Raw genomic sequence first — 15,446 nt, 5'->3', positions numbered from 1 at the left:
CAAATTTTATGAAACTTATACACAATGCTTATTTCTACAATATACAGTTAAAGATTGAATTTTTCTGCCGTCACTTTTACTGTTCTAGGTTTATGCCCTTTACAAATAAAAAAATTGATGAATATTTTTTAAATTAGAGTTATCTTTCTTTGTCGAGAATAGTAGTTGAATCAAAAACCAATGCTTCATACATTTTACTACCAACTGATAAATTAAAGCAATATTTAAAATTTAGTGCTTACAAGCAGTTTGATTACCATTCTAGGGTTATGCCCCTTTACAAATGGGAAAATAGTTGATTTGTTTTCATTTCTGTTCTCTAAAGTTATGTTTGTCTCAACTTAATTTAATAAAATGTATAATAATATAATGCTTATTACCCCTAAACTCAGTTTAAGTTCAAGTTCTGGCAGCTTTACAGTTCTTGAGTTATGTCCCTTTATAACGTTACATGCTAGCAGGGGCATCATCTATGTCCCTAGGAACACATTCCCCATTTATTTTTGTCAAAATAAGACTCACAGTATAATTGTTTTCTCTTTTTATATGTAGTTGGATTTTTACTGACAGTAACCCAACACTTTCAAACAAACCACAATTACAGAGAAAACTTGTATCACTACCTCCATGAAGGTCAGCTTAAACAGGTTCTCCTGTGTTTAGGACGTGGACCAAGGTCATTTCTGACCGTTTATCTACCTGAGAATAGTGAACATGACTTCAGTGACCCTGACCATGGGAAGGCAGGATGGAGGATCTACATGAGAGATGGACATGGGGGAATTATCTGTGTATTATTACAATGATATTACAATAACTTTATTATATATTTATAATTATAGCTTATTTAGACTGTACAGGACATCTCATCCTTAATTTAATTTTCAATACCCTAATCATCAAATCACATTCTTCAGAGGAGGATGTGTCGACTTATTGCAATTGTGACTTTTTGAGATATTAAGCTGGGCCCTGTTAATGTTTGTTAGGTTTATTATTTTAATCAGTGATGTGTTTGTTATAGTTGGTATCATCAATACTCTTTAAGCACTCATGTGAAATAGAATTTAATAATCTGTGTTGCTGAGAAGCTTATACTATATTTTGATATTCCAATTAGAGACTTAGGAATTTCATGAACCGTAAAAGGAACGAAAGAGGTTTTGTTGACAGGATATGCATCTCATGCTATGCACCCATCAACCTCCATCCAAATCCACATTCAGTGTCAGGAAAAGGATGCAATTTGAATCACGGATGATAAGACTAGACTGTTTGGAAAACCATTTTGATCCAAGAACATAGTCCTCTTGACTAAGGAATACCTGTAACAATACCACTATTAATTTTAGAACACATTACACTTGAATTTAAATAGAATACAAATAAATGACTTTCAGGATAGAGCTATTGACAATTATTTGTTTAAATATCTATGTGTGTAATCATTTATTTTGTATATGAACATTTTTTTATTAAAGGCACTTTATCCTAATGTTTTCTTAATAAGTACAAGACAGTCATCTTATTTCAAGTTGATATGAAATACCTGTTCTTAATCATTTTATATTTTCATGGATTAGTTATTCTATTCCAATTCTCAGACATAATTTATGATATTTGATAGATGTGAATACTTTTCTGTTGTCTTTTTAAAAGTCTATGACTTAGTCAAGATCACTGTGCTTAAACGACCGTGGGTAACTTAAGTTACCCACAGCCCAAGATGGAGCCACCTGGCTACGGTTAGGAAGTTTGCTCCTATATAATTACAATACCATGCATACAAAAGAAATGTTCAGTAATTAAAAAGTTATATAAATCTTTTAGGGAAACTTTGCAATGTAAAACGTGGTTTGTTACTACAAAATAAACGATTACAGCACGATTTTCCAAAACACTTATGATGTCCGTAACTTCAAAACAATTTGTCCGTAACTTTTTTCCTTGTACTAATAGGGATGTCCGTAACTTTAGCATGATGTCGGAAACTTTCAAAGAATCTTTATTCGTAGATGTAATTATAAAAAAAGACGAACTCCTAGGAATATTCAAACGGGAAGTCCTTTATAGAATGGCAAAGCCAAAACCTCAAGTTAACACACCAAACGAATGGAAAACAACGGTCATATTCCTGCCTTGGTACAGGCATTAAAAAGTAAAATTACAAAAATACTGAACACTGAAGAAAATTCATAAAGGAAAGTCCCTTATAAAATGGAAAAATCCAAAGCTCAACCGAATGGATAACAACTGCCATTTTCCTGACTTGGTACAGGCATTTTCTTATGAAGAAAAGTGTACAGCAAAATTAATGCATCTTACATTCTACTGGCTTTATAGATTGTTAACTGCTTAAGTTTTAGATGGTAAATCATGACAGGTTATAAATCTCACCATTTCCAACTGTAGAAATTACATTAATAGTGAACATATGAAAATGACCTTAGGAGAACAAGTTCGGAGGTCAATCCTTAGCAGAAATACATAGATCTAGATGAATCAGTCCAAACCTCTCAAGAAGATGTGTATGATTTGATACCCGATCTTATTAAATCCCTGAGGTCAATGAAACTTTATTAATATTTTAAATCTACTTTTATTGCTATAATAAACTGAATCCTGTTCAGCAATATAGCTTTCCATCTATTCCTAGATATTGGCACTTTTTTTTCTCACAATCAACAACACATCACACTAGATATACAGTAGTGAAGAGACCATACTATTTTGGCTAACAATTCAGAAATTATTTAAAGGAAAGGATATCAATTTTTCCGCGGCTATACCGACCAAGGACTCATCAGTGAACAATCTATGAAGCTAGAAGAATTTTAGATAAATTTCGCCGTACCGTAAGATTCCATTTTATCCCGGGAATATTTTTTTAAAAATTTAACGGAAAATCCATGACACTCTGTTATGCTTTTTCTCTTGTTTAGTTTGAAGCATATTGTTATTGTATAAATCTATGTAATAATATAAGGGGTTTGATAGTGTTTATTGTCCTTCAAGTGTTGAAATTGTTAATTTTTATAATTTTGAAAAAAAGTTACCCACATCCGAAAATAAAGTTACGGACAGTCTGATTATTTTTTACTTATAAGTTACGGACATCTTATGCATTTTTCAAAAGTTGGCCTTGCGCTAAAATGAAGTCAACATTAACAAATTTGAAGTGATGGTAAGTGATTTCTTTATTCAAAAGTCCTATCAATATTTACATAGATCATAAAAAACGTTGCAAAAAGTAGATTTCGTATCAACTATCATCTCAACAAGTTAAGAGTCCGCCATCTTGGGCTGTGGGTAACTTAAGTTACCCACGGCCGTTTAAGCACAGTGAATATGTTGTTTGTTTAGTGCGAATAAGAATGAGGAAAGTGTGCATAAACTTTATGGTTTATTGTACAAATACTGTAAAATAATGTTAATATTGTTAAAATTTGGATGATTTTTTTGGGGGAAAGATTTTGCTTTGAGTTAAGAGTGTTATTTATCACCAGGATAATTATGATGATTTATATATGTTTCTTGTTGGACAAAGTCAAAGGGGAATTTAGGTTTGCTCTGCTTCTGTCTGTCTTAGTCCACCCGTCGGTCTGTCAAATCAGTTTTCTATACTTATTTTTTCTTCGTGCATGAAGATATTGATTTAAAATTTGGGTATAAATATATTTATCATAGCAAATTGCAGATCAAATTTGAATTTGGAAATGATCTGCTGAGTTTGTGCAGATAATTGGTCCTTGTACTGAAAGTTCACTCAGATAATCCGTTTTCCACACTTTTTTTCGTCATGCTTGAAGATATTGATTTGATATTTGATATATAGTTTATACCATGACAAGTAATAGAGCAAATTGGCATTCTGTTCCAGTACAGTGAATTTTTAACAGTTAGGGTACTATGTATTTGCCATGCAGTTCTCTAAGGATGCTTGTTTATTCATAAATGAGCTTGTCAGGTTCCTGTTGTTTATGCACACAAGTATAAATCTCATTGGTATTTTTAAAACTAGTGTAAAAGCATCACTTTAAAGTTTCAGTGTATATCACAAGAAACTGGTGTAAAAGCACAGGTCTCTTAAATGTTTCAGTGTATATCACAAAAGCGTTTCTATAAAGCAACAGTGTATGTCTCAAGAAACTGGTATAAAATCACCTCTTAAATTTCCGTGTATGTCACGAGAAACTAGAATAAAATCATCATTTTAAAGTTTCAGTGTATGTCACAAGAAACTGGTAAAAAAACACCTCTATCAGGTTCCAGTGCCTGCAAAGGGGAAATGGATTAAAGAAACTGGTATAAAAGCTCCTCTATAAAGTTTCAGTGTATGTCACAAGAAACTGGTGTAAAAGCTCCTCTATAAAGTTTCAGTGTATGCCACAAGAAACTGGTATAAAAGCTCCTCTATAAAGTTTCAGTGTATGCCACAAGAAACTGGTGTAAAAGCTCCTCTATAAAGTTTCAATGTATGTCACAAGAAACTGGTGTAAAAGCTCCTCTATAAAGTTACAGTGTATGCCACAAGAAACTGGTGTAAAAGCTCCTCTATAAAGTTACAGTGTATGTCACAAGAAACTGGTGTAAAAGCTCCTCTATAAAGTTACAGTGTATGCCACAAGAACTTGTTATAAAGGAATCTCTATAAAGTTTCGGTGTATGTCACAAGAAACTGGTAGAAAAACACCTCTATCAGGTTCCAGTACCTGCAAAGGGGAAATGGATTAAAGAAACTGGTATAAAAGCTCCTCTATAAAGTTTCAGTGTATGTCACAAGAAACTGGTGTAAAAGCTCCTCTATAAAGTTTCAGTGTATGCCACAAGAAACTGGTATAAAAGCTCCTCTATAAAGTTTCAGTGTATGCCACAAGAAACTGGTGTAAAAGCTCCTCTATAAAGTTTCAATGTATGTCACAAGAAACTGGTGTAAAAGCTCCTCTATAAAGTTACAGTGTATGCCACAAGAAACTGGTGTAAAAGCTCCTCTATAAAGTTACAGTGTATGCCACAAGAAACTGGTGTAAAAGCTCCTCTATAAAGTTACAGTGTATGCCACAAGAAACTGGTGTAAAAGCTCCTCTATAAAGTTACAGTGTATGCCACAAGAAACTGGTGTAAAAGCTCCTCTATAAAGTTTCAGTGTATGTCACAAGAAACTGGTGTGAAAGCTCCTCTATAAAGTTTCAGTGTATGTCACAAGAAACTGGTTTAAAAGCTCCTCTATAAAGATTCAGTGTATGTCACAAGAAACTGGTGTAAAAGCTGCTCTATAAAGTTACAGTGTATGCCACAAGAACTTGTTATAAAGGAATCTCTATAAAGTTTCGGTGTATGTCACAAGAAACTGGTGTGAAAGCACCTCTATAAAGTTTCGGTGTATGTCACAAAAAACTGGTATAAAAGCACAGGTCTCTTAAATGTTATAGTGTATATCACAACAAACTAGTATAAAAGCACAGGTCTCTTAAATGTTTCAGTGTATATCACAAAAGCGTTTCTATAAAGCAACAGTGTATGTCTCAAGAAACTGGTATAAAATCACCTCTTAAATTTCCGTGTATGTCACGAGAAACTAGAATAAAATCATCATTTTAAAGTTTCAGTGTATGTCACAAGAAACTGGTAAAAAAAACACCTCTATCAGGTTCCAGTGCCTGCAAAGGGGAAATGGATTAAAGAAACTGGTATAAAAGCTCCTCTATAAAGTTTCAGTGTATGTCACAAGAAACTGGTGTAAAAGCTCCTCTATAAAGTTTCAGTGTATGCCACAAGAAACTGGTATAAAAGCTCCTCTATAAAGTTTCAGTGTATGCCACAAGAAACTGGTGTAAAAGCTCCTCTATAAAGTTTCAATGTATGTCACAAGAAACTGGTGTAAAAGCTCCTCTATAAAGTTACAGTGTATGCCACAAGAAACTGGTATAAAAGCTCCTCTATAGAGTTACAGTGTATGTCACAAGAAACTGGTGTAAAAGCTCCTCTATAAAGTTACAGTGTATGCCACAAGAACTTGTTATAAAGGAATCTCTATAAAGTTTCAGTGTATGTCACAAGAAACTGGTGTGAAAGCTCCTCTATAAAGTTTCAGTGTATGTCACAAGAAACTGGTTTAAAAGCTCCTCTATAAAGATTCAGTGTATGTCACAAGAAACTGGTGTAAAAGCTCCTCTATAAAGTTACAGTGTATGCCACAAGAACTTGTTATAAAGGAATCTCTATAAAGTTTCAGTGTATGTCACAAGAAACTGGTGTGAAAGCTCCTCTATAAAGTTTCGGTGTATGTCACAAGAAACTGGTTTAAAAGCTCCTCTATAAAGTTTCAGTGTATGTCACAAGAAACTGGTGTAAAAGCTCCTCTATAAAGTTTCAGTATGTCACAAGAAACTGGTGTAAAAGCTCCTCTATAAAGTTTCAGTGTATGTCACAAGAAACTGGTGTAAAAGCTCCTCTATAAAGTTTCAGTATGTCACAAGAAACTGGTGTAAAAGCTCCTCTATAAAGTTACAGTGTATGCCACAAGAACTTGTTATAAAAGAATCTCTATAAAGTTTCAGTGTATGTCACAAGAAACTGGTGTGAAAGCTCCTCTATAAAGTTTCAGTGTATGTCACAAGAAACTGGTGTAAAAGCTCCTCTATAAAGTTTCAGTGTATGTCACAAGAAACTGGTGTAAAAGCTCCTCTATAAAGTTTCAGTGTATGTCACAAGAAACTGGTGTAAAAGCTCCTCTATAAAGTTTCAGTGTATGTCACAAGAAACTGGTGTAAAAGCTCCTCTATAAAGTTTCAGTGTATGTCACAAGAAACTGGTGTAAAAGCTCCTCTATAAAGTTTCAGTGTATGTCACAAGAAACTGGTGTGAAAGTTCCTCTATAAAGTTTCAGTGTATGTCACAAGAAACTGGTGTAAAAGCTCCTCTATAAAGTTTCAGTGTATGTCACAAGAAACTGGTGTGAAAGTTCCTCTATAAAGTTTCAGTGTATGTCACAAGAAACTGGTGTAAAAGCTCCTCTATAAAGTTTCAGTGTATGTCACAAGAAACTGGTGTGAAAGTTCCTCTATAAAGTTTCAGTGTATGTCGCAAGAAAATGGTATTAATAAATGTATACAGGTTTCCAGGAAAAATTAATTGCATATCTTAATGCTTTAATTAAATAATAAACTAGTGTTATATCTCCAAATATATTATTTAAATGGTGTCGAGATTTAATTTAACAAATATAAAAACCCAGATATATGTTCATCTAAGGTTAGGAATGAGAGCAAATCAAAGTTATCTTTCTTTACCTGCTGATCGAAGTAAAAGTCTATTTAAAGAATAAATTTGCTCTTTGCCTGTCGAGTTTTATAAATTATAAAAAAGAAAGAAAAACAAGCAAATACAATAATATATCAACATATTAAAACCATAAAATAGTATGTCTTTTTAATGATTAAACAATGGACTTTAACCAAGAAACAGTAAATTAATAAATTTTACCGTTAAATTGTTGGATCATTAAACATGACTAAATAGAAATATAGTCAGTCGCCTGTAATTCAGTGGTTGTCCTTGTTGGATCATTAAACATGACTAAATAGAAATATAGTCAGTCGCCTGTAATTCAGTGGTTGTCCTTGTTGGATCATTAAACATGACTAAATAGAAATATAGTCAGTCGCCTGTAATTCAGTGGTTGTCCTTGTTGGATCATTAAACATGACTAAATAGAAATATAGTATGTATCCTGTAATTCAGTGGTTGTCGTTTGCTGCTATGATACTTGTTTGTTTTTCGTTCATTATTATGCCCCACCTACGATAGTAGAGGGGCATTTTGTTTTCTGGTCTGTGTGTCCGTTCGTCTGTTCGTTCGTCCGTCTGTCCCGCTTTAGGTTAAAGTTTTGGTTAGGTAGTTTTTGATGAAGTTGAAGTCCAATCAACTTGAAACTATATGTATACTACTAGTATACATGTTCCCTTTGATAAGACCATTCTAATTTAAATGCCAAATTAGAGAATTTATTCCAATTTCAGGGTCCACTAAACATAGAAAATGATAGTGCGAGTGGGGCATCCGTGCACTGTGGACACATTCTTGTTTTTTTTTATATAGATCAGGACGTTAGTTACAAAACAAAATGTATCTAGTTTGAATTGTTTCATATTTGTCTTTTCGGGGCATATTACTAGCTGAATATGCAGTATAGGTTTTACCGAGGGTATCATCAGCTCGGTAGTCAGTATTTCGGTACTGACATGATTTAACAAACTTTACTTAAATTGTCTGTTTATAAATTTATAAATTATTAAGAAACTAATGTTTCAACTCCCTCAGGCAAAGTTGGCTTTAGATGAATTTGGCTATTTATTTTCGGTATTTTTTGACATACAGCTCTTCAACGGTTTCGGTACTTATACATCTTCGGATTTCAAATGTTTGGCTTTGAGCGTTCCTGATGAAGGTAAATCCAGAAAAGCGCTTCGGACGCAAGAAATTAATAACGTGTTGTTTTCAATATTTTACTCATTATTAAAGGATTTACAGTGACCTATAGTTGTTACTTTCTGTCATATGGTCTCTTGTGGAGAGTTGTCTATTTGGAAATCATACCACATCTTTTTATGTTTAAGTACATAATATAATAAGATGTATAAACTCTATGAAGTTAACAGGAGTGTCAAATCACCATATAGATATACTGTAACGGCAGGAAATATTGCCATGTTTTTCATTGTTTGTGAAAAATATCTTTCGGTTTTATTTTAATTCACAGACACCGTCACGGGCATAGCAAACGAGTTAGCCTGAGATAAAGACCGAATGAACATCAACGTTCGTAAAAGGAATTAAATGATACAGACCTATTTTTCAAATAATTAAAGTAAATGTATAAAACCGCTGTGAAATGTTAGAAAAAAACCATCAAATTTGTCATACGTTCATATTTGAAATAGAAAACTACACATGCAATGAGTTGTTCTGTCTTAATAAGTTTGTTCAAATTGAAATTCTAAAAGTCGATCTTAATTGAGTAGGCATTTATTTATGATTTATCATGTTTATTCAGAAAAACGCAGTAAAATCATGTGTGTCGAATATATGTTCCCGTTCGTAACACAGCATAACATAAATGACAAAGTTACCGAAAGTAGTAGTTTTATCGATATATACCCTTCTGCAGGATAGCATTTAAGTAACCAATGTAGTCATTTTAAGTTGGTCGTTGTTTGACAAGTCTTCCTTACTTGTTCGTACGCCTTTTCTAGATTGATTGATTGTAAGGTCTGCATTTCACAAAGATTGCTAAGTTGGTGACTCTCAAAATATTATAAAATATGTTGTAAATATCTTGGACGACTTTTTATGAACAAAGGAGTGATGGGTAATAATTGACCACATACCAAAGTGAACCTCAGTTACAATTGTATATGGAGTGTACATGCTGTCAAAACTCTTAACTTTACATAGGTTTCACAGTATATGATAATTAATAATCTTGTGTTTCTGAACCTTTGATTGGTTTCATAGTATGTAATAATATATTTTGTGTTGCATGTTTAACAATCAATAAACTTATTGTTATATCACATTTCACAAAAAAATGTCTAATCTTATTTGTGATCTAATTATAGATAATTATTGTAAACTGATCCTCAATACAACAATCTATGTCTAGTGCTTGTATCACCTTTTGTAACGGGAACATTTATTTTTGCCTCTTTATGGTTTTGATTCGTTGTCGGCAGAAGCATTTACGTATCAACGTAACTTTATTGCCAAATAACAAGTTTAAATTGTTAAGAGTGAATCTGAAACCTACAATTTGTACTACAAACGCGATTTGACTGACTTCTTAAAGGATATTAAAGGTTTGAAGGACAATTACCATATTTTAAAATATGTTTTTTTTTAAATTGCGGTTTTTATTTGGCAATAATTTTATAAGTTATTATTTTGTTTAAAAAGTTTATATTAATTCTTGTCTTAATTTTATTCTTTATCGTATGAAAAGGCCTGAAAAACTTGACAAAACAGACCCATACTCATACTTTCTAATAGTGTATACGAGGAAAGTTTTCGTACACAAGATATTTGTTTAATTTTATGCTTTTATATAACCAACAAATATTGTCGATTTTCCATTTGGTATCTGACGAATAGTTGTCTCAATTTGATCAGACAACATCTACTTACATTTTTTCTATTATATTTAAGGCTTTTTAAAAGACTTTATTAGGATCCAGATATGTTATCTAGAAACATTACAATGGACAAAAATACTGTAATCTCTAAAAAGAAAAAAACAATACAGTCAAAGGTAAAGAGACATGCAAATCAGATACCGTTCACACATAGTAATTAGGGTAGGGGTTATAGGGAAACATTGCGTAGAATGAAATACACTTTAGATTAATAAAAAAAGTCTTCATGAAGGTAACAAACATTAATAAGCACTACAAAAGAAAACAAATTCAAATCAAACTTGCAGGGGACATGAAAAACGTCCCTTCCTCCCTCCCTTCATCCCTATGTCCGTCTGTTCGTCATTACGTCTGTAGGTCCCATATTATTAGCGCTCTCACATGTACAGTTCTTGTCAAAATTTCCATATTATATGTATATACCAGCAGTATCTCGGACGATTTATACAACCAGTGCCGTTCAATATTTTATAAAGAGTTATGTCCATCGGAAACATTGAATATATGGAAAATTGTATTGTTATAGTGCATTCAAGTATGCATTTACTGCCAAATCTTTATGAAACATATTAAAGGTTTATATTAAAAGTATCTCAGATAAAGGCAACAGTAGTATACCGCTGTTCAAAACTCATAAATCCATGGACAAAAAACAAAATCGGGGTAACACACTAAAACCGAGGGAAACGCATTAAATATAAGAGGAGAACAACGACACAACACTGAAATGTAACACACACAGAAACGGACAAAGCATCAGACAAAATCCCACGAGAATAACAAATATAACATCAAAACCAAATACATGAATTTGGGATAGACAAGTACCGTGACACTCGCAATGTGAATTTACACTCAAAAATAAGAGAAAACAAACGACGCAACGTTAAAATGTAACACACACAGAAACGAACAATAATTTAACAATGGCTATCTTCCTGACTTGGTACAGGACATTTTTAAAGGAAACAATGGTGGGTTGAACCTGATTTTGTGGCATGCCAAACCTCGCACTTTAATGGCAATGTTAAATATAACATTGAAATGACAACATAATATAACAGGACTACAATACAAATGAAAAGAAGAACATATTAGACAAAGAAACACATGATTAAAAGATAACAAAAAGCATCAGGTTTAAAATTCAATACGCCAAAAAACGCGCCTCGTCCACACAAGACTAGACGACACAAGACGCCCAGATATAAAATATCGAAATTGAAAAAAAGTACAAAGTTGTACAGCACTGAAGATCAAAAGTTGAAAAAGGTTGTGTCAAATGTGTTTTTATGCTTGGGATAAGAACATCCTTATTATTTAGAACAATTACAGCTATTGCAAACAGTAAATTTTATCAAATGAATATAAAACAGATAACATAATGAAACTGAAGTATTAACTAATTACAGAAAACTCAGGTGAGTTCGGAATTCAGTGTCAATGCTTTTTTATAAGGTTTAAGACTGATACCTCTGGGAAATATTTAGTGTATGGGAATTTTTATGGAAAGGGTCTCATGTGTATAATTCTTGCCAGATTTTTTTATAGTAACTTATATTGTACGTTTTTATCAGCAATATCACGGACGAATTTGGAAACCAGTGCCTATTAATTATTTGAAAAAGGATAATGCACCTATAAATATCAATTATATGGAAATATGCATTGTAAGCTGTCTCACATGTTCAATTTCTGCCATTTTTTTTTTTATCAAAGTCATATCAAAGGTTAAAATCAGGAATTTCACTGACCATTTCGAAAATAATTGCCCAGCAAATATTTTTTTTATGAGATATGCCCCTTGAAATATTGAATATATCAGAAAGTGTTTTCAAGTCTTCAACTCTTAAGATAAACTCAATAAGGTCGTTACTTTTTATACGACCGCAAATTTTGAAAAAAATTTCGTCGTATATTGCTATCACGTTGGCGTCGTCGTCGTCGTCGTCGTCGTCGTCGTCCGAATACTTTTAGTTTTCGCACTCTAACTTTAGTAAAAGTGAATAGAAATCTATGAAATTTTAACACAAGGTTTATGACCATAAAAGGAAGGCTGGTATTGATTTTGGGAGTTTTGGTCCCAACATTTTAGGAATTAGGGGCCAAAAAGGGCCCAAATAAGCATTTTCTTGGTTTTCGCACTATAACTTTAGTTTAAGTTAATAGAAATCTATGAAATTTTGACACAAGGTTTATGACCACAAAAGAAAGGTTGGGATTGATTTTGGGAGTTTTGGTTTCAACAGTTTAGGAATTAGGGGCCAAAAAAGGGCACAAATAAGCATTATTCTTGGTTTTCGCACAATAACTTTAGTTAAAGTATATAGAAATCAATGAAATTTAAACACAAGGTTTATGACCACAAAAGGAAGGTTGGTATTGATTTTGGGAGTTTCGGTCCCAACAGTTTAGGAATTAGGGGCCAAAAAGGGACCCAAATAAGCATTTTTCTTGGTTTTCGCACCATAGCGTTAGAATAAGTAAATAGAAATCTATGAAATTTAAACACAAGGTTTATGACTATAAAAAGAAGGTTGGTATGGATTTTGGGAGTTTTGGTTCCAACAGTTAAGGAAAAAGGGGCCCAAAGGGTCCAAAATTAAACTTTGTTTGATTTCATCAAAATTGAATAATTGGGGTTCTTTAATATGCCGAATCTAACTGTGTATGTAGATTCTTAATTTTTGGTCCCGTTTTCAAATTGGTCTACATTAAGGTCCAAAGGGTCCAAAATTAAACTTAGTTTGATTTGAACAAAAATTGAAACCTTGGGTTTCTTTGATATGCTGAATCTAAAAATGTACTTAGATTTTTGATTATTGGCCCAGTTTTCAAGTTGGCCCAAATTGAGGTCCAAAATTAAACATTGTTTGATTTCATCAAAAATTGAATAATTGGGATTCTTTGATATGCGAAATCTAACTGTGTATGTAGATTCTTAATTTTTGGTCCAGTTTTAAAATTGGTCTAAATTAAAGTGCAAAGGGTCCAAAATTAAACTAAGTTTGATTTTAACAAAAATTAAATTCTTGGGCCTCTTTGATATGCTGAATCTAAACATGTACTTAGATTTTTGATTATGGGCCCAGTTTTCAAGTTGGTCCAAATCAGGATCTAAAATTATTATATTAAGTATTGTGCAATAGCAAGTCTTTTCAATTGCACAGTATTGTGCAATGGCAAGAAATATCTAATTTCACAATATTGTGAAATAGCAAATTGTTTTTAATTAAGAGTTATCTTTCTTTGTCCAGTATAGTAAGCAAGAAATATCTGCAAGAACTTTTTTTAATTGGAGTTATCTTTCTTTGTCCAGAATCAACTTAAATCTTTGTTATATACAATATACAATGTATATTCACTTTTTACTACCAACTGATAAATTTAAATAATCTTTACCATTCAGTGATAACAAGCAGTTTTTTTACATCGTAATATTTTATGATGTATTTAAATGAGTAGTAATTGTTGCAAACTCCATTAGAATATTTTAATTGAAATTAGTTTTGGAATAAGGGAAAGGGGGATGTGATTAAAAAATTGGGTTAAATTTTTCTCATTTGAAATTTCATAAATAAAAAGAAAATTTCTTCAAACATTTTTTTGAGAGGATTAATATTCAACAGCATAGTGAATTGCTCTAAGAGAAAACAAAAATTTTAAGTTCATTTGAATACATTTATTCTGTGTCAGAAACCTATGCTGTGTCAACTATTTATTAATTTTTGGTCCAGTTTTCAAATTGGTCTACATTAAGGTCCAAAGGGTCCAAAATCATAATGTGACATAAACCTATGTTGTGTCAACTTTTTAATCACAATCCACATTTAAAGCTGTATCAAACTTAAAAGTTGTGTCCATACTTGTCCCATCTGTTCAGGGTTCTACATCTGCGGTCGTATAATGCTGCGCCCTGCGAAGCAACTGGTTGTCGTTTGAATTGATTTACATGATGATGAAAGTGTTTAACGACCTTGGCTGACTTTACAGCTCTAGCACGATCGTTTGTTTTACAATTGTGATTTTGGGGTCTTTTATAACTGACTACATTGTATAAGCTTACAGTGACCAAAAGCTGTTTTTTTTCTGTGTGAAGAGAGTTACTTTATTTGCAATCATACCACATCTATTTTTTTATGTTGAAAACAACATTTTTTTTAGTTATTGACATTAAACAGATATGTCTGTTCTTTTATAATCAATTTATTTTGATAACATTTTACAACATTCGAGCCTTGCGACATACTTCTACTTATTTGGATACCATTTTCAAACATTCTAGCCTTGCGACATACTTCTACTCATTTGGGGAACATTTTCCAACATTCTAGCCTTGCGACATACTTCAATTTATTTGGGGAACATTGACAACATTCGAGCCTTGTGACATACTTCTACTTACTTGGGGAACATTGACAACATTCTAGCCTTGCGACATACTTCTACTTACTTGGGGGAACATTGACAACATTCTAGCCTTGCGACATACTTCTACTTATTTGGGTGACATTTCCCAACATTCTAGCCTTGCGACATACTTCTATTTGTTTGGGGAAAATTGACAAAATTCGAGCCTTGCGACATACTTCTACTTACTTGGGGGAACATTGACAACATTCGAGCCTTGCGACATACTTCTACTTACTTGGGGAACATTGACAACATTCTAGCCTTGCAACATACTTCTACTTATTTGGGTGACATTTCCCAACATTCTAGCCTTGCGACATACTTCTATTTGTTTGGGGAAAATTGACAAAATTCGAGCCTTGCGACATACTTCTACTTATTTGGGTGACATTTCCCAACATTCTAGCCTTGCGACATACTTCTATTTGTTTGGGGAAAATTGACAAAATTCGAGCCTTGCGACATACTTCTATTTGTTTGGGTAATATTTTCCAACATTCTAGCCTTGCGACATGCTTCTATTTGTTACGGTAACACTTTCCAACATTCTAGCCTTGTGACATACTTCTATTTGTTTGGGTAACATTTTCCAACATTCTAGCCTTGCGACATACTTCTATTTGTTTGGGTAACATTTTCCAACATTCTAGCCTTGCGACATACTTCTATTTGTTTGGGTAACATTTTCCAACATTCTAGCCTTACGACATACTTCTATATGTTAGGGTAACACTTTCCAACATTCTAGCCTTGCGACATACTTCTATTTGTTAGGGTAACATTTTCCAACATTCTAGCCTTGCGACATACTTCTATTTGTTTGGGTAACATTTTCCAACATTC

At 32.8% G+C, this 15,446-nt stretch overlaps 1 protein-coding gene across 2 annotated transcripts in view; it reads left to right on the top strand.

Moving 5' to 3' along the window:
- LOC134696790 (uncharacterized) overlaps positions 1–1,495 on the top strand; it is a 63,081-nt gene extending 61,586 nt beyond the window's left edge. For both annotated transcript variants that reach the window (XM_063558734.1, XM_063558735.1), the window contains exon 19: positions 553–1,495. In XM_063558734.1, coding sequence (XP_063414804.1) covers positions 553–806 — 254 coding nt within the window. In that variant the 3' untranslated portion in view covers positions 807–1,495. The remainder of the gene's footprint in view (positions 1–552) is intronic.
- The last annotated feature ends 13,951 nt before the right edge of the window (positions 1,496–15,446 follow it).

This window comes from Mytilus trossulus, chromosome 14 (genome assembly GCF_036588685.1).
Source record: "Mytilus trossulus isolate FHL-02 chromosome 14, PNRI_Mtr1.1.1.hap1, whole genome shotgun sequence".
Lineage (NCBI taxonomy): Eukaryota > Metazoa > Mollusca > Bivalvia > Mytilida > Mytilidae > Mytilus > Mytilus trossulus.
This window is presented reverse-complemented; position numbering and strand designations above follow the sequence as displayed.